The sequence below is a fragment of the Lissotriton vulgaris genome, chromosome 5 (assembly GCF_964263255.1).
Source record: "Lissotriton vulgaris chromosome 5, aLisVul1.2, whole genome shotgun sequence".
NCBI lineage: Eukaryota > Metazoa > Chordata > Amphibia > Caudata > Salamandridae > Lissotriton > Lissotriton vulgaris.
The window spans coordinates 931,622,404-931,648,583 of NC_141693.1; the positions used below are offsets into that span (position 1 = coordinate 931,622,404).

Consider the following 26,180-nt stretch of genomic DNA (forward strand, 5'->3'; position numbering starts at 1 on the left):
TGCGTCACTTCTACGACCCTTTCTTGCGTCAATACGTCCCTTTTGCACACATTACACCTGACGTAGGTATAATGTGGCGCAGGGGCTAACAAAGTGGCACATCTACCTAGATGCGTCACTTTGTAAATATGACTGAATAAGGTGCATTATTTACAGCACTGGTGCGTCACAAAAAGTGACGCACCGATGGCGTTAAAGTGACGCATGGCCTCATAAATGAGGCCTTTAGTCTTCTACTCATGCGTCATATTAAATTTATGACGTATTATGTTGGAAGTTCTTACAGATACGTCAGTATTTTAGACGTATCTGTAAGTGCAAAAGTGATGCATTGTTGGAGTGTGTCTCAAAAATGAAGCAACTCCAGCAATGTATCCTTTCACATGGGGACGTGCAGGCCCTTTCACAAGCCCCATGTGAAAGGGCCTGCACGTCTGCTGTTAAACAGGCGTAAGATTTGGACGCAACAGCATCATAAAAGTGACGCAGTGATATCTCATAGATTTCACTGCGTCACCTCTACGACCCTTTCTTGCGTCAATACGTCCCTTTTGCATACATTACACCTGACGTAGGAATAATGTGGCGCAGGGGCTTACAAAGTGACGCATCTACCTAGATGCGCCACTTTGTAAATATGACTGAATAAGGTGCATTTTTTACTGGACTGATGCGTCACAAAAAGTGACGCTCTGGTGGCGTTAAAGTGACGCATGACTTCATAAATGAAGCCTTCAGTCTTCAACTCCAGCAATGCATCTTTTCTTACCCTTCCACACCCCCATTCCTTTTCAACATTTTCTTTGAATTTCCACCTTCCACATATTCACTCTTCTTTTCCTTACTTTCTTTCCCAACACTCACCTTCTTTCAGTCCCCCTACTTCACTTCCTTTCTCCTCTCATACCTTTTTTCTTTCTTACTCATTTTCCTTTCCATTATCAATGCACTCCATTTCACTTACTCTTTTTCATTTTTTTAAGAATATAGTTCTTTGATGAGAATTGGAGGTAGTTCTGAAAAGAACTTTTTTTTCTTCTTTTTTTTAAGAACAGAAACAAAAACAGGGAATGGAAACTGCTCAACAGGAGCAAAAAAAACAAAAAAAATTAGGGCTGGGAACGGCAGTGATGGTTCTCCAATGCTCGAACCATGAGCAGGACACTTTGCTCCCCATAGGTAAGGAGTTGATTGCAGTAGCATCTCAGGCTACCATTGTTAAAAGCAGGTTGAATATTTGGCACGAGCGCCTGCGATTGCCCCCTCCAGGAAGTAGTTGCTCCTCCGGTGGATGTAGAGGCCCCATCACTGGGAACCTCTTGTGTCAGAGCCTTGACACTTTCCCGGGCAAAATTCTGGGGGTGCCTCCTCTCCACATGCGGGATCATTGTAAAGTTCCCAAAAGAGTATCTTTTTTTGGGGTCACCCCGTGACAGGACTTGTTTGCAGATCCTGCACTCCACTTTTGGAGCATTCACCTTTTTTTGGTTAGGTGGTATTTTAAAAAATTTCCAAATAAAATGCTCCTTCACCTTTGGTTGAGGAGGCTCTTCATTGATGAATTCAGGTTCTTCATCACTGCTGGATTCTCTGGCAGCCATGGTAAACCAAGAAAGATCCAGGAGCAAAAAACAGGTCTTTCAGTCACAAAAGTGAAAGAAGAAGTGAAGGAAATGGGTGGGGATTTCATTCTTTGTAAAAAAAACTGTAAGCAACCAATGAAAAGTGTTATTTTAAGGTCACATGACTTGACGCGCTGACCCTGCGCACACCGGATTGCTTCCGGGTGCGCACACGCGGCGCGAACGTAGGCGCTTCCGGGGGGCATACGCGGCGCAAAAGCAGGCACTTCCGGGGCGCATACGCGGCGCAAACGTAGGCGCTTCCGGGGCGCATACGCGGCGCGAACGTAGGCGCTTCCGGGGGCGCGCCGAAGTGACGTCTTGATAGTTTCACGGAAATGCAAAATCATTTTCATTTCCTTATCAAAAACAAATCCTTTTATTTGTATGGCACGAAATGTTTTGCGTTATTATTAACTTTACATTCATATTTTTTTCACGAATGAAAGTAGCGCTCTGGGTGCGCTTACCGGAGAGCTTACCGGAGCGCGCACCCAGAGCGCCCCAGGAAAAAATGATTAAAAAAAATAAATAAACTTAAAAATTAATACTTACACAAAACAGCAAATTTTAAAAAAAAACATAGGTTAGAAACTCGATTTAGAAAGGAATTAGCATTTAAAAAACCTATGAAATTCACTGAAAAAACCATAGGTTTCACACCAGTTATAGTTAGGAATTAGCATTTAAAAAACCTATTAAATTCACTGAAAAAACCATAGGTTTCACACCAGTTATAGTTAGCTGGAAATTTTACTGACATAAAACCATTGAAATTCCCACGTTATTGTAAGTTGGACTCACTGACCATGTCATGAGTGATGTAATATGTGACGTCATCAGCAGTACATTGCAGGCGCGCAAGTTATAGTGAGTCCAACTAACTATAACGTGGGAATATATATAAATATATATATATATATAAATATATATAAATATATATATATAAATATATATATAAATATATATAAATATATATATATATATATATATATATGTCGTGTTGTAACAGATTCGGTCAGCCTAGGAAACACAGGACGCCAGGTGAGGGTGATTACTTTCTTTATTGCTATGGTGGGAGCGTGTCGCAGCACGTCTGTCCTCTTCGTTGTCGTGCGTCCTCTGTCCACTTCCTGTCCCCTACCGGACGTGGTATCCAGTGACCTGGTCACTGCCCTGTGACCCACAGGGTCCTAGTGCCCTACGTCAGTGGTCACTACATCTCCCCCTTTGTCACAAACAAAAGTTCTTTGTCACATGCACAAACTCTTGGTAAATTATCCAGGTAGTAGTGGAGGGAGAAAAGGGAGAAAAGAGAGAGAGAGAGAGAGAGAGAGAGAGAGAGAGAGATTCTCTACATTTCTTCAACTAGTCTTCTTGGCTTCTTGCACACTCTGCTTGGTCTTTGCTCTCTGTTAGGTTCTTGTCCTCTGTTGCTATGTTCTTGTCCTCCGTTCTCCACTTTCAGTGATATTGTCTCTCTGCTAGTTTCTTGCTCTCTTTCTTCCACATTTGGTGATGATGCCACTGGTCCTTCCTCTTCCTTGAAGTGGGAACTGTTTCTCGTTATTCTTTGACGGTCTGATGCTGCCGTTACCATTGATCCTTTTACGTTGGTCACAACTAGCGGATCTTTTGAAAATGGACTATCTGACTTCTGTTGTTGTCTCTGTCTCACTACCACCAGATCTCCTTCGTTTAGCTGATGTTCAGATGCGTTTCTCCTCTTGTCAGCATATTCTTTCATTTTCTTCTTGGCTTGATGATCTCTTTCTGCAATGTCGCTTCTATTCGTGCTTGCTTCTGTGTCTATTTGAGGCAGTCTTGTCTTGCTTGATCTTCCCAACACCAGTTCCGTTGGGCATCGACCAGTGGAGCTGTGAGGGGTGTTTCTATAGTCTCTTAGCACTTGACATAATGCTTGTCCAATTGATATCTGTGTCAATTTTGCTCGCTGGATGGCTTTCTTTGTAGTCCCCATGAACCCTTCTGCCATTCCATTGGCCTGTGGCCACAGGGGAGTTATTTTCCGATGCTTGATCCCCAAATATTCCATGAATCTACGGAATTCTTCTCCAGAAAATGGAGGGCCATTGTCTGTTTTCAATGTTTGTGGTGAGCCCCAGGCGGCAAATATGTCGTCTAGTGCTGGTAATGTGGCACTTGCTGATGTTGACGATATTTCTCTCACGATTGGAAATCTTGAAAATTCGTCAATGACCACTAGCAGGTACTTTCCAGTCTCTAATGGTCCATAGAAATCTGCTGCCAATTCAGTCCATACTGCTGGTGGCAGTTCTGACATTTTCAATGGTGCTGGCTTGGCAGGTGGTCCCGTCACTTGAGAGACATGACAGTGTGATACTTCTTCTTCCACCATGTTGTCCAGTCCTGGGAACCATACTTTTTCTCTCAACATCTTCTTTGTCGCTACAATGCCTCGATGTGATTCGTGAGCTAGTTCAATGGTTCTCTTTCTCAGGCGATACGGTATCACAATTCTTGAACCTCTCATCAGAATTCCGTTTTCAGTTTCAGACAGTTCTTCCCTTATCTTTTTGAAAGCTAGCAGTTCTTCTTTTATGACTCCTTCTCCTGCGGGGCTGTTATTGTTAATGTGTCTCCATCTCTGTTGCTGCACTACATTCCCGATTGCCTGCATTGTCGGAACTTTTTTTGTTTCTCGCTCTAGTTCTGCACTCGTTATTGATGCCAGAGTGTTCTGTTTTAGAATGAAGTTTAGATATTCTTCTGCCATGGTGGTGCCACTTTCTCGATGGGGAAGCGGGTGTCGTGACATGTAATCCGCTGGGTTTTGGTCTTTCCCAGGCTTGTGGACAATCTTAAAGTTGTAGTCCATCAGTCTGATCCCCCATTGTTCAATTCTTGGTGGTATTTTGGCGTTCGGGTTTCCGTAGATGGTCACTAGTGCTTGGTGGTCTGTTACAATCGTGAATGGCTTCCCATAGATGAACATGTGGTAGTGCTCACATGCCCATACCATCGCCAAACTCTCCTTTTCTGGTTGAGAGTATGCTCTCTCAATGTCCGACAAACTCTTGCTTCCATATGCTACGATCCGTCGTGGTGAGTCTTTTCCAGGCTTATGTTGTGCTAGTATTGCACCAAGACCTACCGGGCTGGCGTCCACTGTCAATTCAGTGCATAGGCTCGGGTCAAAATATGCCAGGTGGTCTACTGCCGTTACTGACGCCCTTATTTCTTCAAATGCCTTGCGGCATTCTGTGGTCCATTTGAATGTTTGGCCCTGCTTCGTTAGTTCTCGCAGTGGGGTGCTCACTGTTGCGAAGTCCTTGATGTATCACGCACAATAGCTGGCAAGGCCGAGGAATGAGTGCACTTCAGCTACATCTTTTGGTTCTTTGGCCCTTTCGAGGGTGTCCACTTTACTGCGATCTGGTCTCATTCCTTTTTTCGAAAAGATGTGTCCGAAGAAGACCAGTTCTTCTCTTCCCAGTTCACATTTCTTCTCATTTACTGTTAGGCCCACTTCTTCTAGCTGTGAGCATACTTCCCTCAATGCTTTGTCGTGTTCTTCATCTGATTTGCCAAATACCAGGATATCGTCACTGTAGTTTAGGCTATTTTTGATTGGTCGAATGATCTGCCTGATCGTTTCCTGGAAAATCTCAGCTGCTGACGATATTCCAAAGCTTAACCGTTTGTAGCGAAATAGACCTAGATGTGTTGAGAAGGTTGTTATGTATCTGGACTGCTGGTCCAGCTCCAGTTGGTGGTACCCCTTGCATAGGTCTCGCTTGGAGAATCTTTTCATTCCCGTCAGGCAGTTTATCATGTCATCTAGGTGCTGCCCCGGATGTCGTTCTTGTTCAATAGCTGTGTTGGGGATTCTCATGTCCACACATATCCTAATCTGTGCAGTGTCCTATTTTGGTACAGCCACTATTGGGGATACCCAGGGCGTTGGCCCTTCAGCTGGCTCAATGATGTCTTGTTCTAGGAGTGCCTTTATTTCCTCTTCCACCTGAGGTTGTAGATGGATGGGTACCCTTCGGTGATGCTGGGCGACCGGTCTGACTGATTCGTTAATGTACAGTGTGATCTGTCGTCCTTTCAGCTTTCCAAGTCCTTTCGTTAATTTCGGGTACTCTTGTAAAGTGTTCTCTTTGTCCGATACATGATACATCTTCTTTAATAGGCCCATGATTTTCGCTGTTACATTGCTTAGTAAACATGGTGCGGGAATGTCTCCTCATAGCACATGCATTTCTTCAGTGACGGTCTTGCCCTTGTGTGTCATGGTGTCCGTGAATGTTCCCATGTTTGTTACTGGATTTTGTGCACCCCAGGTAAATACTCGTATACTTGATGGTTGTAGGGGTGGTTTTCTCTTCATTTTGTCGTATTCAGTGGCACACATAATGTTACACGTGGCCCCACTGTCTAGCACAAATTCCGTTTGGCATGGTCCTACGTCGATGGTCACCCAGTCCGTCTTCGTTATTGATTTCCTATCCACTAATCTGATGTGCTCTTCCTCATGCCCTTCGTCCGTGGACATGAGGTATAGGCGCTCCACTTTCTCTGTTGTTTCTTCTTCTTCCTCTCCCGACTCCAGCGACGAGCTCCTGGTGGTCGCTTCCATGTGTCGTACATGTCTGTTTGTTGTTGTTCTCAGTCTCCCTGGCCTTCCCCGTTCATTCTTGAATTGCATTCCTTGGCACATGGTGGCGAAATGGTTGCTTCTGTTACATTTTCTGCATGTTTGACCGAATGCTGGGCAGGTTCCTCAATGTGGAAACTCCAACCCGCATCTGTAACACTGGGACCCTTGTTTCCTTGTCGCCTGTTCTTTTGACCCTTTCTTCCAATTTCCAGTTCTGCTCGTGTCTGTCATTCTGTGGACTTGCTCCTCTCTTCGGTCCATCTGTCTTGCGTGCACCATCGCCCTTGCTTCCGCTCTCGATAGATCTAGAATTTTTTCTAGAGTGATCGGTTCTTTTAGTATTCTCGTGCGAAAGTCTGTGTCACGACAGCCTTCTATCAGTCTTAGGCGGATGGCCTGCTCATTGTCATATTTTTCAAATTCGCAATGAGCTACTAATTTTCTCAGCCTTGTTGCAAAATCGTCCATTGACTCCTCTGGCTGTTGAAATGCTATGTTGAAGCTGTATCTTTCAAAGTCGACGTTTCTTTGAGGGTCGAACTTATTTGTTAGACATTTTATTAGTCCTTCGTATGTTTCCGTTTCGCTCTTTGGGAGTGTTATCAGAAGGTCATCCACTTCATCCCCCACCAAATTTAGGAATAGTCCTAGTTTCTTTCCGTCTACTACATCTGTCGCCTCCATGTATCGCTCAAATTTCACAATCCACTTCTCCCATCTTATTCCTACTTGTGGCTCTGATACACTGAAAGGCATTGGTCTGCGATACTGTGCGCTTTGTTTTGTTTCTGGCATCTTTGTCCTCTTTTATATTGTTCTCTCTTTATTTCTTTTAATTTTCTGACTCAATTCTGACTTTATTATGTGTTGTTCTTTGTTCTTGGGATCCTTCTGTGTCCCTTTCCTTTTCTCTTGCCTATTTTCTCTTTATTCCTTTCCTTTTTCGTCTTTTGCCTGCCCCTAAAATGGCTGCCCTTTATTTTCACTTGTTTTTGTCTTCTTGTCCCATCCAAAATGGCTGCCCTTATTCCCGCGAGATTTCGATCGTCCTCAAAATGGCCACCGCGTTGCTTCTTTGCCCTGATTGGCTTTCCCCGCCTGACTTTGTGATGGCCGCTGAGATGTGCTCCTCTCGCGAGACCTCGCGCTTTGATTTCGAGCGCGAGGACCTTGCGTTTCTAATTTCAGGCACTAGCGCTTTATATTGAACGCCTCTTACCGCGTTCGGCTGTATCTCCGTTGGACGCTTTCGGAGTGGGCTCCCATGTAGCTCCTTGCGTCTTTCTTTCGCCGCTGACTTTGTTCACGTCGGATGTCTTGCACACGTGACATTCGTTGCTTCCTTCGTCGCCAGATGTCATGTTGTAACAGATTCGGTCAGCATAAGAAACACAGGACGCCAGGTGAGGGTGATTACTTTCTTTATTGCTATGGTGGGAGCATGTCACAGCACGTCTGTCCTCTTTGTTGTCGTCCGTCCTCTGTCCACTTCCTGTCCCCTACCGGACGTGGTGTCCAGTGACCTGTTCACTGCCCTGTGACCCACAGGGTCCTAGTGCCCTACGTCAGTGGTCACTACAATATATATATTTAAAAATTGAGTTGACTGAAAGCAGTGCCTATCTGTGGCCATATAACACTCTGTAAATCTGTCCTGCAAGACACAAAGCTTTTAAAAACAAAAAAATATATTCATCAAAATGAGGCACAATGTTAAGATCAATTTGTTGAAAATATTTCCATACAAATGCAAATCAATTCTTTCTCTACAGTATATTTTCAGTGTTAAGTACACCGTCATGGAACATCCCACAGTGCTTTTGTTTTTTATACAAAATTTGAAAGCACAAAACATGTTTTCCAAGGGCAAATATGTATCTGCTACAACTTTCTTCAGACACACTTGTGATCTTGGCACAATAGGCCTTATTAGCAACTACTCCATTAAACCATCACCAACATGACAATTTGACAGTTATAAAGCCTCCAGGATATTGAGGAAATAGTCCATGGTGCCATGTGCAGCTTCAAACCATAGATTCTTATTAATCAATTTTTCCTTAATAGTGCTTCTTCTTTTCTACAAGGCTGCCAGGTGGAATAGCAGTGGTGGGGTTGAAAGTGCATACAAAAGCAGCACCTCTCTTAAAGGTAGGAAGAGGTAGGATTTATTTTCATAAATTACCCCACCAGGAGCCGGTGTAGTTAGATGCTCAGCCTGGTGTGTCTGGCTCAACTGTCTTCCAGGGAACCCTCACAACTCTGACATTTCATGACATCTTTGGGTAACTTGACAAGCAGGATACAACAAGTCGCAACAAGTAACGTAGGGCTATCATAACCATGAGGCATATGGGGCCTCGCACCCCAATCAATCATGGGCATTTATTTAGGACCAGCCATTCAGATTATCCTTTTTAATTGATATTTAAATAGACTAACTCCTAAGCAACTGGAGCTGTTGTCCATGGGGCTTGCACCGCACCTCATGCACCTAACAAACTACCTTTGGTATGAAGTGGTTATCCCCTGTTGGGGGTTTTGGTGTGTCCGTATTTGTAGGAGACACTCAAAACTGATGGTGAATTTTTAGAAATTGGGTTGTTAGTTGAGGGGGTGTAAGCCCTTCTCAAGCGACAGCAACAATGTTACCTGGGTGAAACAAAAAAAATCCTTACATGAATCTGTGCTTAACCCTCCGGTGGCTTGGCACAAAATCAGTCAGACTTAACTGAGAGGCAATGTGTAAATAATGTATGCAGCCCTTAAAAGGTAATAAAGTGAAAATACAACACAAGAAATATACCACACCAATTTAGGAAAACAGTAAATTTTAATAAAGTATTTGACACCCAAACAACAAAAATCCAATCAGTAGAGCCAGAGTTATGAATTTTAAAAAATTGGAAGTGAAAAATAGCCCCTGAAAGTAGAAAAGCATCAATGAGGGCATCAAGTCATGCGAGACTGGTGCAAAGTCAAAGTTAAGCCAACCAAAATGGAGCAAAGTATTGATACATGAAGTGGATAGGGTTTGGTCTCCACTTACCTTCAGACTTGGAAGAAAGTTTGAAGAAAAATGTCTGAGAAGATAAAGTACCGCGGGCCAATGCAGCAGGCAGTGTCTGAGGGGGAGGCATTTTTGTTGGGGAGCTGTTGGATGACTTTGTGGTGAATATTTCAACGTTCGGGCTTAATCTCTTTTTTGAAAGTCTCAAATCTCCAGCGGGATGAAGCTACAGGCTGTACCCGATGAGGGTCCCAGGAGGCTGGATACCTTTCTCATGAAGTGCCACTGAACAGGATCTGCTGGTGTAAAGAAGAATGCAGTAGAAGCTACCTCGAAGTCAGGCCAACCGGCGATGCACCTTGGACAGATTGTCGAGCAGATAGGCCCCGGTCTACTCTCAGTTCTCAGAGCACTTTGTGGCAGAAATGTTTTAAGTCTCAGGTTTTGGGCTAACTGAGCACCTTTTGCACCACCTTCAAGGGTCCAGGACTTGAGGACCGCCACCTGGAGGGTCAGTACTCACTTAGGATGGATCCAGGTGCGGGTTTAAGATGGTTGGAGTCTTTTCTGCCAGTAAGGCTCTGATCAGGAGGCCAGCAAAGTAGCCCTTGGCACTCTTGAGGTTCAAGCAGAAAAGCAGGTCTCAAGCACGAGGGTAGTTCTCTGATGGCACAAGGCAGGCTTCAGGCAGCAGAGCAGTCCACTTGGTGCAGCAGGGCAGTCCTGTGAAGTACACAGGAGGCCGCAGGCAGCAGGGCAGTCCTCCCAGAGTCCTTTTGCAGGTCAGTAAGTGAAATGAGGAGTGGGTCTAAGGGACATAGGTTTATACCTGGTGTCAGCTTAGAAGTACAGTCCACTTCTGGAGTTTGTCCCCCCTCACAGAAGTGTTTGGAATTTCCTGCTTTCCTGCCTCCCTGCCCTGGACCTTAGGATGTCTGGAGTCACTAAAGAGCTAGTGTGAAGTTCTTTGTATGTGAGCAGGAGCAGTGTCTTGGAAGTGAAAGTGGGGCTATGCACAGCTGAGCCCTGCCAGGTTGGCCCATCCTGCCAAAACCCAGTTGCCCAATTGTGTGGCTGTCTAGAAGAAATACACAAAGGCCAACTGTACCTAGTCATATGACCAAGGCCCAGGCTACAGGCACCAAAGGTTTAGGAAAAGAAAAGGCCAACCTTATTAAAGGGCCATTTTCAGAATTGTGACTAAAAATCAAACTTCACCTTAAAAGAAGATTTTAAATTACAATTCCTTAGATTCTAAACTTGACATTTCTACCTGCTCGCAGACAAAACGCATCAATTAATAAATATAATACAGTAACTCCATGTTATACTATAGGAGAGGTAGGCCTCACAGTAATGAAAAACTAATTTGTGAGGTTCACACTACCAGGACACGCAAAACTTAAAAGTACATGTTACATTTTTCACATGCAATGCACCTGGCCTATGGCCTGTTTAGGCCCTTTCCCTATGTAATAAAAAGGAGGATTTAGGCCTGACAAGGGGTTTATGTTGTCAAATCGAATTGGGAGTTTAAAACTAAACAAAGGATGCAAAGGCAGGCCTGATACATGTTTTAAAGGGCTACTTGAGTGGGTGGCACAATATGTGCTACAGCCCGCAAGTAGCATTTAATTTACCAGGCCTGGGTATATGGTATACCACTTTACTAGAGACATATAAGTAAATTAAATATGCCAATACGGTTTAAACCAGTTTTAACATGTTTAAGAGAGTGAGCACAAGCACTGTAGTACTGGTTAGCAGTGGTAGAGGGTACAGAGTCCTAAGACCAACAAAAATGAATCCAGCAAACTAGGAGTTGTGAAGGCAAAAGGTTTGAGGGTGACCCTGCATAGGGAGCCAAGTCCAACAGAGATCTAGCAGCCATATTCATCAAACTGAATTGCGCTCGCAAATGGCCAGATTCTGAGAATCTGGCCATTTGCGAGTGCGATTTTTGCATTTGGGATTCATCATCCCAAATGCAAAAATCTCTATTTGCGAAATCGCATATTTGCGAGGAATTGGATTTAAGGAATCTCTAATAGAGATTCCTTAAATCCAATTCGTCACCCTATTTGAAATTGCGAATTCGCAATATTTGGTCGCAATTTACCACGAAATCTGACTTCGTGGTAAATTGCGAAAAAAGAGTAAAAAGCACTTTAGTGCATTTTTTTCTTTGGCATGTTACACACACACATGTCCTCTGGACATGTGTGTGCGCAACACCTGTTCAAATGTGCATTTGAGGGGTGCTACAGGGTGTCCTTTGGACACCCCTGGCACCCTTCAAATCGCAATCTTATTTGCGATTAGCAAATTGCTAATCGCAAATAAGGAATACTCCCCATTCATTCCTATGGGCCTTTTGGCCCATAGGAATGAATGGGGAGTTTTTCCTTATTTGCGATTAGCAATTTTTTAATCGCAAATAAGGAATCAGTAGGAATCGCAAAACTTTTTGCTAATCCTACATGAATCCCGTTTTGCGAGTCCTTAATAGCGAATCGCTATGATTCGCTATTAGGGCCTCGCAAAACGGGAGATTGATGAATATGGCTGTAAGAGATTCCCATCTAAAGGTCCAACTGTACTCTGGAACAAAGAGAGCGATTTTCTCATTGGTCCTGCAAGGTCCTTCTTTAAAATGTGAGCTACTTCCTTGAGGTAAATAACACAGCCGCAGCCTCTCTTTCGCATCTTCGCTCCAGAGATAAGAAAGTTTTGAATTGCTTTCCCAGCAGAAAAGTATACATTCTCAATACAACTGAAGGCCATCTTGTTCCTTTCGCATGATCTTAGACTTTAGTACCTGGGTGCTCCTTCTCTTATGCGAGGTCATGTGATCTTTATTGGAAGCCTCTATGAAGATTTCTAAACATTTGTGCATTGCCTTTACTTATTGAGTTCACTTCATTATGGTTTGCTGGGTGACCCCATGGTCAACAGAATGTGAGATACTGAGATAATTTTTTCTTTGGTTAACAAATTCATTTAGACTTTGATAGTCCTGCTTACATAATTTTTTACTATACAGCCTTTCAGAAAGTTCAGTATCTCCCAATCTATGTTTCATATTTACTGTAGATAAATCATCAAAAACTTCAGTGAAGTTATTTATAAAAATAGGGCAAGAAATCACTTGAACTCTTACATAAGCATTATGAGAACCGGCTGTCACAAAGTTGGTGAAAACAAAGCATAGATTTCTTGATATCCCAGTGGTGGTCATGCAAGAATGAGCAGCAAATAAAAACAGAAGAGATTGTAGGATCAGAAAAACGAACACAGGGAAATAACAATGGTGGCAGAATGTACAAACATGGAAGTACATTGCATGTTTCCAGCCATACTGTCAAGAGGTAATCAGGGATAAAAGCGTGGACATCTGTGGTGGGCAAGAAGACAATAAAGGTTTTCTGTACATGCGTATTTGGGGATGCATGAGCAGACAAATTGACACTGCATAAAAACCATTTCCGGTGTGAGCACTCGGTGGTGGCAACTCCCATTAGTGGACAGAAAGAAAGAGCTAGCTGGTGGGGTATTGTGAATGCCGATTTATTACTTGTAGAATGCTTCCTTAAGATTTCAGAGACGGCAGCTTTACCAGTGACATCACAAAGTGAGACTACTGTAAAAACCATATGACAAGAATATTTACTCAGTGGCCTTCACTGTAATGTTTGGTCGAAAGTAACAAGTAGCAACTTGACAGGCTCAATCACTTAGTTTGTTCCCAAGTCAAAATTCAAGGTTAATAGAAGACACATGAGAAATGAACCAGGTAGAGCAGCATTTTGCACACACAGTAAGAACCCCAAAAGCTGTTTTCACTGTAGCAAGGGTGGATGTTGCATTCGAAAAGTCTAGGTTACATTATTACATTTGATATTGCTCATTTTAGTTAGGAAAGAAGGTAGACAAATAATTTTACAACCATTTAAATAGTTGTTAAAAATCTAATTCACCATTGAAGTTGGAGCTTCAATAAATATAACGAAAAAGGTATTTCTAGAAAGTTACATTTTCCCTGCAGACCTAATCAATTTTGAATTAACTCTTCCTGTATATGAAATTCATTGTTTTACCACTTGATAAATTCTTTTTTTCCTATACACCTTGTGTTTGTGTTTGTTATCCATGTATTTTTTCTGTGTTTTGATGAATTGTGTTCTTTATAACCAGTAACTTACTTTGAGAAATTGAATTCTTATAAGGATCATTGATTTATCCTTTTTAATTAAAGTTGAATCATCAATAGTTGCTTAAACGAATTCCCTTGAAGGCATCTATACTCCTAACATAGCGGGCTTTTTTTCTTTACATACAGTTTCAAATCCTGCTCGACTGTCAATTCCTGCTTGACAGGTCTGCGAACACTTGAGGCACACTTCAAGTGTCCATCCATTGTCCACTTGCTGGAAAACACTGCTTTGTTCTACCAGATATCTGCCTCTGGATTTATTGGGGGTAAAGTGACTGCCCCAAACTGGATTTTAGAGTTAGATAGTATACTCTCCACACTGACCCGTCAGCCCTTAGAGCCCAAGTTCAGTGCACCTGCCATCATGAAAATGCCCAAAGAGGGTTGGGTTGGTACTGGGAACTTTTACCCCATTGGTTAGGGCATGCCAAAGAGCCATTCACACATGTTAGTTTGTGCCACGAATAAATGAAGCATCTCCAGGCACCTACTTCAGAGCACTCCTGGATCTGAGGAAGACAGAAGAGGACTAAATCTGCTGTCTGTGACATACGAAGAGCTGTGGAAGGACTAGACATGTTCTCTCTTGTACCCAGGACAAAATAAGTAGGCAACAAAGACCATAAGGCTAAAGCTATAGAGAAACAACAAATAACAAGAGGCCTTTTTCTGCAACTGCGCTGCTGGCCAGTGGCAAATGGACCTGGATTGAATCCTGCTATTTGGCCTCTGCTGTAGCAAAAGACACACAATTGATGGACGGAATGCAAAAGAAATCAAAACATTCACCCCCAGTCAAGAGATCTGGGTTAAATCCATCATTCTTTTGCTCACCATGCCACCCCAGTTTAGACCTGGCCCTATGCAAATCAGTCTTGACCCTGTGCCTCATGGGAACAGTCCTCAAGCGGTACAAAAGGGGGTGGTAATGGACGGAGCATCCAAACCAATCAAACACTCACACCCAGTCAAAAGATCTGGGTTTAACCCATCACCGTTCTTTAGCCCACTCTGCCACCCCAGTTCAGACATGGCTATATGCAAATCAGTCTGACCCTGCCATGCCAGGTCCTCCCTGGACCGGAAACAAGCATCCTAGGACCGGTTTCAGGGTTTCACCCCTCTTCAGCCAGGATAGCTTGATTCCAGTGGCACAGTGAGCCCAGGACCCACGTCTGGGCATATCTGGCGCACTTAGGGTGAGAAAGCAAAATGCACACAATTGATGGACGGAATGCAGAACAAATGAAAACATTCACCCCCAGTCAAGAGATCTGGGTTAAATCCATCATTCTTTTGCTCACCATGCCACCCCAGTTTAGACCTGGTCATATGCAAATCAGTCTTGACCCTGTGCCTCATGGGAACACTCAGCCCGAACTGCCAAGCCAGGTCCTCCCTGGACCGGAAACAAGCATCCTAGGACCGGGTTCGGGGTTTCACCACTCTTCAGCCAGAATAGCTTGATTCCAGTTGCACAGTGAGCCCAGGACCCACATCTGGGCATACCTGGCGCACTTAGGGCGAGAAAGCAAAAGACACACAATTGATGGAGGGAATGCAGAACAAATCAAAACATTCAGCCCAGTCAAGAGATCTGGGCTAAATCCATCATTTATTTGCTCACCATGCCACCCCAGTTTAGACCTGGCCATGTGAAAATCAGTCTTGACCCTGTGCCTCATGGGAACAGTCCAGCCCAAACTACCAGGCCAGGTCCTCCCTTAATCGGAAACAAGCATCCTAGGACCGGTTTTGGGGTTTCACCCCTCTTCAGCCAGGATAGCTTGATTCCAGTGGCACAGTGAGCCCAGGACCCACGTCTGGGCATTCCTGGCGCACTTAGGGCATGAAAGCTAAAGACACACAATTGATGGACGGAATGCAGAACAATCAAAACATTCAGCCCCAGTCTGATGGATTTAACCCAGATCTCTTGACTGGGGGTGAATGTTTTGATTAGGGCTGCATTCCGTCCATCAATTGTGTGTCTTTTGTGATTCCCTTGGTGACCCATTGAGTCCTGTTTGATTTTAGAAGTGTACATTTGTCGTGGATTGGGACTTAAATGACAGATGGGTTAATCCCTCACAATGGTGACAGAAATCCCGTCAGCCGAAATATAAATCACATAGGCCAGAAAAGGATTAATATTTCGGCGGACAGGATATCTGTTACCGTTGTGACAGAGTAACCTGTCTGCTAAGATCTAAATCAGGCCCTCAGTCAAAAAGTAATATCTTTGTCCAGGACAAACTTGCTTTGTTTCTCAAAAAAGCGCTCCTTTGCATTCAGTGTCAAATTATGCTTAGGTTCCTGTCTACCACGACTAAATACTATCATTGGCACTTGGCGCTTCTTGGCACTATATTTCCTTAAAGTTTTAAACATCATACCAATGGTTCCCTTATTAGATTTTTGTCACATTGGTGTCATTTTGTTTATTGAATGTAACTCTATTTTTTTTTTATTCTTTTGGGGATTTATTGTTTGCATTTCAACTTTATTACTTTTTTGGTACTACATAAATACTTTGCACATTGCCCTAAGTTAAGCCTGCCTGCTACGTGGCATAGCTACCACAAGGTTGAGTTGAGATTAATTTAGTGACTTTAAGGGTTCATGTTGACAAGAAATGCGATCAGTCACCCACCCCAAACAATAATCCAGTGTCTTACAATGTCCATTCAAGTAGAGTTGTGTACGATTTTCTTTGATTGTGGTACAGTAGTTGAGTGTTACAAACCTTGCTTGTTCATATTCTTGCAAGGATTTTAAGGATACCCTCCGGATTCTCTCTTGCTGTTTATAACCATGCACCTTTTTATGCTCCAAAGAATCTTTGGCGTGACTTCGTTCGTGATCGGTTGCATACGGTGCACTTATCGGAACCTAGGAAAACATAATTACAGCTGTAATGACTATTGCAAAACACATTCATCGTTGAAGGAATGCTCAATGCAGAATTCTTATTTTTTGCTACACAAGTTGACATTCGAATTTTTCTTTACACATCATCAATTTTCATGTATAAATTCCATTCTCAAAATCACTGAAAATATTAAATTCTATTTCATCTCTAGATGTCGTCTCAACACGAATATTACTCTAGAGTAATACACTAATCACTGTGTAGTTATTGTATTATTATTTTCTCCCGAATTTCACCACAGCCTTTAAATCTCAGTTTGATGTAGGGATGAAAATTCAGAACCAGATCAGGGGCTGTCCCATTCCCCCCATTTTTGCTATGTCCCTAGTGGCTAGTGGCTACCTTAAACTTCATTTAGGCAGCATTGTTGGTGTTTCTAACCCCGAAGAACCCATCAAACTGAAGAGCTGGGATTTCTCAGGGTCCCCACTTTTGATTTGACCCTGAGAGGGATGGGTCAATTCACTATTTGTAGTCCCATACACTCCTCAAAACAACTCTGGCTAGTCTTTTTGATTGTAGTCTCTTTTAGTGCCCAAGTGCTCCTAGGAGTGTTGCATAATCGCCTCCCTGTGTAAATTGTAGTTCACAGGCTTAAGCTGTTAGGGGTCCCTTCATGTAAATATATGTTTTTATTATATGCAATATTTGCACATTTTTGCAGCTATTACTAGAATGTGCCTTTGCAAACATTGGTGAATATGAATTTTGAGAAGGGTTCACAGTATTACCTTCATGCCAAGGTTAGCTACACCCATACATATTTGAAAACATTTGCCATAAGGTACGAATGCAGTCTGCAAGATGGAAAATTTGTCCTGCCTGCACAGAGGACAGCCCGATTCCTCTCCTCCTTCCTGCTCTTCGCTTTGGTTTGTGTGATCTTGGGGCAGGGTTGGATTGGGATCACAATTTGGCCCGGGCACTGACGAAAAAAGTGGCCCACGTTCAAGGGGGGTGGCATACATTCAAGGGGCGTGGCATACATTTAAGGGGCGTGGCCTACAGTTAAGGGGCGTGGCCCACATTCAAGGGGCGTGCCCTTTCATGAAACACTATTTGGTTACTCTTTGAGGTCTAATTCGTAGAGAAATATTTAGTAAATTAAGCCTTTTAAAGCTTACAGAGCAAGTAACATTGGTAAAGACTAGGAGCACTCAGGTCTGATAACTGAATACTTACATGCAGTCTTAACGCCCTGCACAAGGTCGTTAGATACTCTTTCCCAACCAGCTAATCATCACATAAATCAGAATTCTAGTACAAAGTCAAGGAGAAAGGGTAAGACTGGAATCTCTGGGAACAGAACATGTAATAACAAAAGTAAGAATTTACAAATGAGGAAAAGGCAGGCTGGGGTGTAAAGAATGCTGAAAAAATGTAACTGTACAATCTAGTCATAAATTTATTTCACAGCCAGCAAGTGATGTCTACATACAAAAAACACAGTTTTATTCACATCTGTTGCTGCCTTCACGTCTGGGCCATGAGGAGACTGAGGATTACTCAATTAACCATGAAAATGATCTAAAATCTGCAAAAAGGAATTCTAACCTGAACATGCTAGAAAAGTTAATTCTTCTGCACAGAGAAAGAAGTGCCAAGTTTGCAAATTTGGTTAGACCTCGAACAAGGCCTAGCATAGAATGAGGCTGAACAGCTCTCTTTTGAGAAATCACATTACACAAAGACTTAGACATGTCCTGAAATCAACACACAAACATGTTGCCACATTCTGGCCTAGGACCTAAAATAGAGTGCAGTCAGACCTACACACTACAAACAAAAAACTAACCAAAACTTACTAATTAATATTTTTGGCACATAGAGAAATATGCCCCTTGTCTGCATTTTGGATGAGGTCTTTAAAATAAAGTTACATTATTTACTGGCACACAAATGAATCAGTAAATTGTGCAAAGAAATGGTAAACAAAATGGTTCCCACCGGTTCCTTCTTGCTTCAGAGGAAGGGATCGGCTAGCAACACATTGCATTTCTGGGGGCTGGATGTGGCAAGTCAAGTAAACCTTTGAGGAAGACCTACTGCACTGAGTCTAGTGCAGTATTTTCTGGATTCGGTGGGATGACAATTGAGGCACACTCAATGTAGCTTTGAGTACTGCTTTACTCAGCCTACTTTGGTCAGCCCTGTGGAGAGTGGAATGCCAAGGGGATTAGATGGCCGCTCTTGAGTTAGAGCTTGGCAGTGTGGTGCATCTGGTTACAAGAGTAACCAAATAGAAAAGGCAGGGTGAACACTCTGTAGTTCTGTATGGGAGTGTCAGGCCTAGGGTGACCAACTGGCATGGGTGCAAATTCAGGATGGGGAGTGTAAAAATTCAGGACAAAGGGTTAAAATTCAGAACAAACCTTCTGGACAAAAGGTACGTTTTACAGACCCATCAGAGGAGGTTGCGCATTATTATGTAAGTAAGTAAATAGACAACCATTTAAGCACTAGTCAAAATACGTTTATATCAGGTTGAACCAATCGTGTACTTCACGGTTTTTCAGTATGCACGCAGCTTTGATCAACTGTGCAGGTCTTTTTGTGATATTTCATATGATAATAATCTATATATATATAGTTACAGCACTGGGTTGTCCAGTCTGATATTTTGTTTACAATTCATGGTTCTGAGCAGGCATGTTTGGTGAGAGAAATGGTCGGGAAGATCTGCTTGGATAGTCATTGTGCGATGTAAAGTGGCAAACATAAGATGCCGCTAATCCAGATCCAAACATATTCAACCATTTGCAAACCTATCCATCATGTATTCTTTCATCCATCATTTCACTCATCCATCCCTCCATCCACCCTTTTACTCATCCACCTATTATCCACCCATTCATCCACTCTTCCACCCATCCATCCATTCACTCATCCATCCATTTACCCTTTCACCCATCCAGCCACCCTTTCACTTACTCATCCATCCACCCAGTCACTCATCCTTAGACACATTCACCCTTTCAGTCATCCACACATCCATCCTCTTTTTTTCTCTCCAACCACCCTTTCACCCAATCCATCTCTTCACTCATCCATCTAGCCATTTGCCCTCTCACCCATCCAGCCATCCTTTCACTTTCTTATCCATCCACCCAGTGACTCATCCTTCCACCTATTCACCCTTTCAGCCATCCATTCTCCCTGTCTCTCTCCATCAACCCTTTCACTTAGCCATCCATCCTTCCTTCCATCCACCCAACTATCCATCTACTCATCCACTCATGCATCCATCCATTGACCCTATCACTCATCCATCCTTTCAATCATCCATCCATCTTTTCTCTCATCCATCCTTTCACTCCTTCACTCATCTATCGAATCTTTTGCCCTTGTAACATCCCTTTCACTCACTCATCCATCCTTACGGCCACCCTTTCACACATCTGTTCATCCATTCACACTTTCACTTATCAATTAATCAATCCATCCATCATTTCACTCATCCATCCACCCATTCTCTCTCATCATCCATCCATTCACCCTTTCATTCATCCATTCACCCTTTCACTGATCCATCCTGCCATCCCTTCACTTACTCTCTCACCCACCTTTTCACAATAATTGTGAGCTGAGCCTTTGTACGCAGAGTTGCAGACAGAAGAGACTCATCAGGAACTCACCCCTCGCTGTAGCTCCTAAAGCAAAGGGAGGCGTTCAAGATGCCCCTGCACATAGTCAATCTGAAACCTTGGAAGTCATGAGTCATGCATGATGCACAGTGCCAGGCCCTGAGGTGTCTGTGACATGGTGTTGTTTCCAGGGCTTTAAGTGGGATGACAAAACTGAGGGGTCTCTCCAAAGGGGGTGTTCAATGTAATTATGGGCGTAGCTTAAAACACCTAAGCTACAAATCTGTGCTTAGCATAGTGTGCTGCCCGACTGGTATTTTGCTGCTTCTGTCATTGCGTTCAGTTATCTAATACAACAAGTAATGTTACACCTACAACAAGCCAGAACTGTAGGTTTTGTCAATGGTTGTTAGTTGCATAAAATAGAAAAGCTGCAACCATGACTTCCTTGAATGTAATATTGAAAATGCATCAGTTCTAAAATGATGACACCGAGAAAGAACTATAACCCTTTTTTTTAAACTTCTTGCACGGGGGGGCTAAGGTGAAGATTGTGCCCCCACAGCCAGACCCATTTTTCCTCACCCACTGTGCCCTGAATGTGAGGGGCTGTGGGCGAGGTGTTAAGAATACCACTGTTTCCCCGTCGGCGTGGGCCCAGGGGGGGGGCAAGGTGAAAATGGCTCAAAAGGCCTGAGAAAACACCTGGCCCCCAGGGAGGCCGATTCTTGTAAACAATCACCCTCTCCCCAGCCACCCTCAGCGATTGCTTTGCAGGGCAGGGGGTGCAGTAGAGGCCACAGCTGATAATCGCTGTATGGCCAGCACAGTGAAGCGCTTTCATTTCTGTCTCTGTCTCCGTGCTGTGGGCCGTTTTTTTTTCGCCCATTTCCCAGTCGACAGAGAGCAGACAGCAGAGAGCACTCTCTGTGGACTGGGAAAGGAGAGAAAAAAAACGGCCCACAGAGGGCACTGAAACAGCGACCCTTCGGCCGATTCCCGAATGCCCGCAGTGCCAATCCGCCCCTGTCTTGAGGGATACACAGTTTCCCACCAGGAAAGGGTTAAACTTCACTCCGTGCGGATTGAAATAGGTTCAGGGTATCTCAAATACATGTCTGAGGAGGGAAAGCGAATTCCATTCCGATTGGCAGGCACATTTAAATTTTAATGATGCATTTGCACTTATTGGGTTATGTTCTACTGCTAACTTTCTACTTTTGTGTAAATAAAACAGGCGTGTCAGGTGAGAGTCACAGGTTGCACTGCTTTGGGAGTAATTCAGAATGTCTCAAACAGAAGTTCTACCTTCAGTCAGAGGCCATTTGAGTGTTAAAAGAACCGGGGTTACGTGGGCAATTTTTTCGCAACCAGAGATGAATCAGGCTACAGAAGTTAGATGAGTTATACGTAAACCTGTAAGCAGTGAGTTACAATTACTGACGCGAGAAAAGGGTTCACTTAAAATCCACAGCTAAAGGCTAGTAGCGATTGCCAGTCCTGTTTTGAGTGCTGCCACCTTGGAGACTATTTTTCATTAAATTGTTCCCGGAGCACCAGAGGGAGATGACCTTTGCAGTAACATGCTGCATGATGAACAATTAAGATAGTACTGATCTTTCTTTAAAAGTTATGCTGCAAACAAGTATTGCACTCAGTACCTGCTATGTGCCACCAAATAGCTAATTGGTGAGTGCTAGTTCTATGTTGAGTGCTCCCAAACGGAGATTATTTTTCATACTCTGGAAAGACTTGCATGTAATGATAGCAGAACTAAGAACTCAGCAGGTAAGTCAATCTGTACTCTCTAACCAGTCTATGTGAAGACCTGCCTACCTCCTTTAATGTAAAAATCTGCAAGATCCACACACATCTTATAGAAATCTATTCCTTTTCCTGTGAATGTCGTGATGTTTTAAGCACAATCATTCCCCATGAAGCATTCAACACTTCACATTTCAACAATGAAGCTGAACTCCAGGTGGTGATTGGCAACAGTTGTCCTATGCACTTCTCTTCTGACATTTGTCCAGCATGATTCATGAAATCCTTAGGACCCTTTCTTATACATGAGCTACTGTCTGTAACTGCTCCTTATGCAGGGCCAAATCCCAAGGAGTGGAAGTGAGCTGAAATAAAACCACTCTTGGACAAACCACCTCTTAAGAGGGTGATCCCTAAAATGTTCATTTCATCTCCCTTATCTAGGTCTAGTGCTTGAAAAGCTAGCATTTGCCCAAATCCAACACTATGTAAAGGGGGGGGGGGTAAAGTTGGATTCATGTCAGTGTTGGAAAACAACATGGAGCTGGGAGCGGGAAGAAACACACAGGCAAGACAGCAGAATGGGCGCTGGAGCACACAAGGACAAGCACATCATGGAGAAGTGAAGGAAAGAGCCACATAAGCGAGAGAGAACTGTGTGGAGAGGTGGAGATGCACACTAGGGAGACAACTGGAAACACATCCACTTTTGTGGAGTGTTTAAGAAAGAAGAAAAAAGTAATGCATGAAAACGCGAGCAGTGTAAGGACACAACTATATCGTCCATGCGAGGGGGACGCATGCGCGCACACACACACACCCACACACCCCACTAAATCGTAGTGACAATGAAGCCAATCAATGGTAACATTGATTGCACACATGCACACTTCTCCCCAGTCTTAAAATTCGTAAACTGGCTGCCCTATGAAGCTAGAATTCAGCTAAAGATTGCCTGCCTGTCCCACAAAGCCCTCCACTTCAAATCCCCCAACTATCTAGCCAAAAAGCTAGAACTATCCAGAGGGGGTAGACAGTCTAGGAGTGCTAACACTCTCCTCCTGAAACCTCAGATCTTTTGTAAAAAGAGAACATGCCAACAAGCCTTCTATGGCCATGCACCAAAAATCTGGAACTCTCTTCCACCGGAAATTCGTAGAATCTCCTCCAAGGCTGCTTTCAAATTGGAAGTAAAAACATTCCTCATGAATACGTTTTTACCTTAAGAAGCATCGACATGCTCCAGAATTGGATGTTAATCTTGTATATTATTATTTTTTTTTTCTCTTCTTCCTCTCGTGTTGTCGCATTTGATCCTCTCCTATGTAGCTATGTATCAGCTACTAGCCCATTCTTCGCTGACCCCAGGATTTGTAACCGGCCTTGTTATGTGAGACCTATCCGACTCATTGCCTGTTTATATTCCCATTTGTCTCATGTAGTGAACTGTTACTTTCCTTCCTTTCAAATTGTAAAGCGCTCTGATATCCTTCGGGATCAAATTTGAGCTATATAAAACTTTATAAATAAATAAACAATGGGTGGGCTCTATGCCAATTATAGCTAACAATATGCACGATCTAGTAGGCGAATATAAAATATGTATTGGGAATGATGTACATAGACCTGTTTCTTGGTGTTATGGCAGATATATGGAATAAAGTGTAATATTTGTACTGTAAATATGAATATGAAAGAAGATCAGATGAAAAGTAATATGTGATCTTGTGGAATTTGTGTGGGAGTGTGGGACTAGGAATACATTTTTAGTGAGAACAAAAACCTAATTGGATTATGAATGAGTGGATGAAAATAAATGCAAAGCACAAAAGCTGCCCCAATGGGCGGCCTGGCACTATAGTTAGGCTGATGACACATCGAGCAGGACCATGCTAAGGAGTATTAAATGTTTTTAACTGCTTGTGGAACTGAGTTTCATGTACAGTGTAGCGCAAGTTTTAAGGAGTGTTATTCCATGCCTTTGCTGATAATTAAGTGAAGGATCAGGCAGCTTTTCTCACTAGCTAGATCATAGAAATTTTAAGAAGGCATGCGTTTGGAGGCCCTAAAGCCCTGGCAAAATGATAGTGAGCCAGCCTATCACTAAGACATCTATGGTCAGCCTTGTAATACGCTTTATGGCCAGGACCAGAGACTTAAAGTGTACTCTTTTCTGAATTGGCAGCCTAGGAAGCTGTATCAGATGTTTCAAGACTGCCTGAGGAGGAGGAATCTTTAAGATCAACCTGGCGGCTGTGATTTGTACAACCTGATGGTGGTCAGTAAGATACTTCGGGAGTCCTAGATAGAGTACATCTAACCAGGCAGTAATCAAGGAATATAGAATCTCCTTGGGTAGCCACTTAAGAATGTTACCTTATGAGCACATTAACCGCATCGCTGCGGCGGCTTTTCCCGCTGTGTGAGGCAATTTTCAAAACACCGCGTTACATGACGAGCTCAGCTCGTCATCAGCATACGAGCGCCGTAGCTAATGACGAGCTGAACTCGTCATCAGCAGCGAAGAGGTTAAGGAAATGCATGTCCATGATACTGACGAAATTTGACTCTGTATCGAACTTGACTTCCAAGTCCATAGCTACAATCGAAGGGCGAGGCAGTGCTCCCAAATCCCAAGTTCACCAGAACTTAGACCATGCCTTGTGAGCCTTTCCGAAGATCAAAATTACAGTTTTATCCGAGTTGCATTTCAGATGACAATCTCACCCAATTGACCCCCTGGATTAAACATGCACTAATGAGCAAGACTGTGTTTAATGCGGTATATCCTTGCAATCTGTGCTTTCAATTCACTTACAATTGTATGATATTAAAAGATTCATTTGATCGTGAACAGAAAAAACGCATATTTATTGAGCGAGTAAAACGTTTTAGCAAATGATACAATGCATCGCCCATTGCAAACAAATTAGGCTGGCGGAGTAGGAAATATAACCATCATGTTTTATAGATAAGAACTAGAATATATTTAAAGGCCAGTGTAAACAAATATAGCTTCAGAGTCAGAGAAACCCTGATAAAATGCAGGATTTTGCCATTAAACCCATAGCTGAATCTTTAGCACGTTGCCGTTTTGTGTCCCAACATAAGGATGGAAAGATCATTTAATGCGATTTTATATTTTTTAGGGAGGTATCGGCTTATCGATGAATACACTTTTTTTTGGTTTGACCGTTCTGTATGAGATGCACAGTTTTTCATTCCGAGATGAGAGGAATCAGAAACCTGCAGTACTCAGTTAAATTATTGCATGTCTAATCGCAGATATTACACCAGTAAAAATTATGTTTAGTCCTCACGTGATGTTGGCCAAATCGAGGCGCTGCTTCAGTGTAAGAATCTCATTAAAGTGTGATCTTAGTGTAAGAATCTAATTAAATGGTCAGACCGCACAAGGCCCCATGGGATTCCAGGTGTATGTGCAGCGTGCACAGTGTTTGTGGTTCTGTCAGTCTTGCTTGATAACAGAGGCACATTCAGAATAAATTGCTTTGTCCCTTGGTGTGGCTCAATTTTGCCGTCTAGACAGTAATCAAAATAATGAATAGAACACATGGGTAGAATGGCTTCTGTCTCGACACTGGATTCGCACTGTACTGCGTTTCACCCGCATGGGGAAATGCGCGCACACTGGAGGAAACTAGGAGGTGTGTATGTGTTTGTAAGACATTAAAACAACCAAGCACAGTGCGCTTGTATCATGCAGTAATGGAACAGCAGGCTCAACTGTGCTGAACGCATAACAGCCGCAAACGCTATATTGGCTAGAAGAGAACAGAATATCCTACTTATCCGTTCAGATCCACTAAAGTGTGCTTGTTTCTTGATTCGTTGCACCAATGACCATCAAGTGGCACTGTAATTATATATATTTTTCTTAACATGGAGTAAACATTAAAGTTCGAAAAATGAGTTTAGTACCTTTAAAATTAATTTCTCCTACATGCTCCAGACATTCCGACTCAAACACGTTACAAGACACTGGTGTATGAAGGATAAATGCCTGACCTTGAAGAACCTTAACTGACCAACACTAAGAGATATGATAATCCACATTTGTAAAGCGCAAAATCACCCGTAAGGGTCTCTTGGCGCTGGGGGCCGTCGGGAAGTTTAAGCAAGCTATTGCCCATAGTCACATGGTGCTGGGCTAATCTGCTGCAGGTGCTGGGAATCGAACCGTGATCCCCAGATTCCAGAGTCAGTCGCCCTAGTGTGGGTGGCGCCACACCTTTCGGGCACTCCAGAATATTGGCCATTCAGGTGCACGGACATGCCATGCCTTCTGAACTCGTGGCCTCTTGAATCAGGAGTAAGAGTATACTGTTCAAAATACATAGTGATAAGGTCCCTGTGGGGACATTTGTGTTTATCTTAATATGAATA

General features: G+C 43.2%; 1 protein-coding gene across 1 annotated transcript in view; it reads right to left on the bottom strand.

Moving 5' to 3' along the window:
* LRRC27 (leucine rich repeat containing 27) overlaps nt 1–26,180 on the bottom strand; it is a 715,038-nt gene that overhangs the window by 93,126 nt on the left and 595,732 nt on the right. The window contains exon 9 of the mRNA XM_086922538.1: nt 16,240–16,385. Coding sequence (XP_086778664.1) covers nt 16,240–16,385 — 146 coding nt within the window. The remainder of the gene's footprint in view (nt 1–16,239; nt 16,386–26,180) is intronic.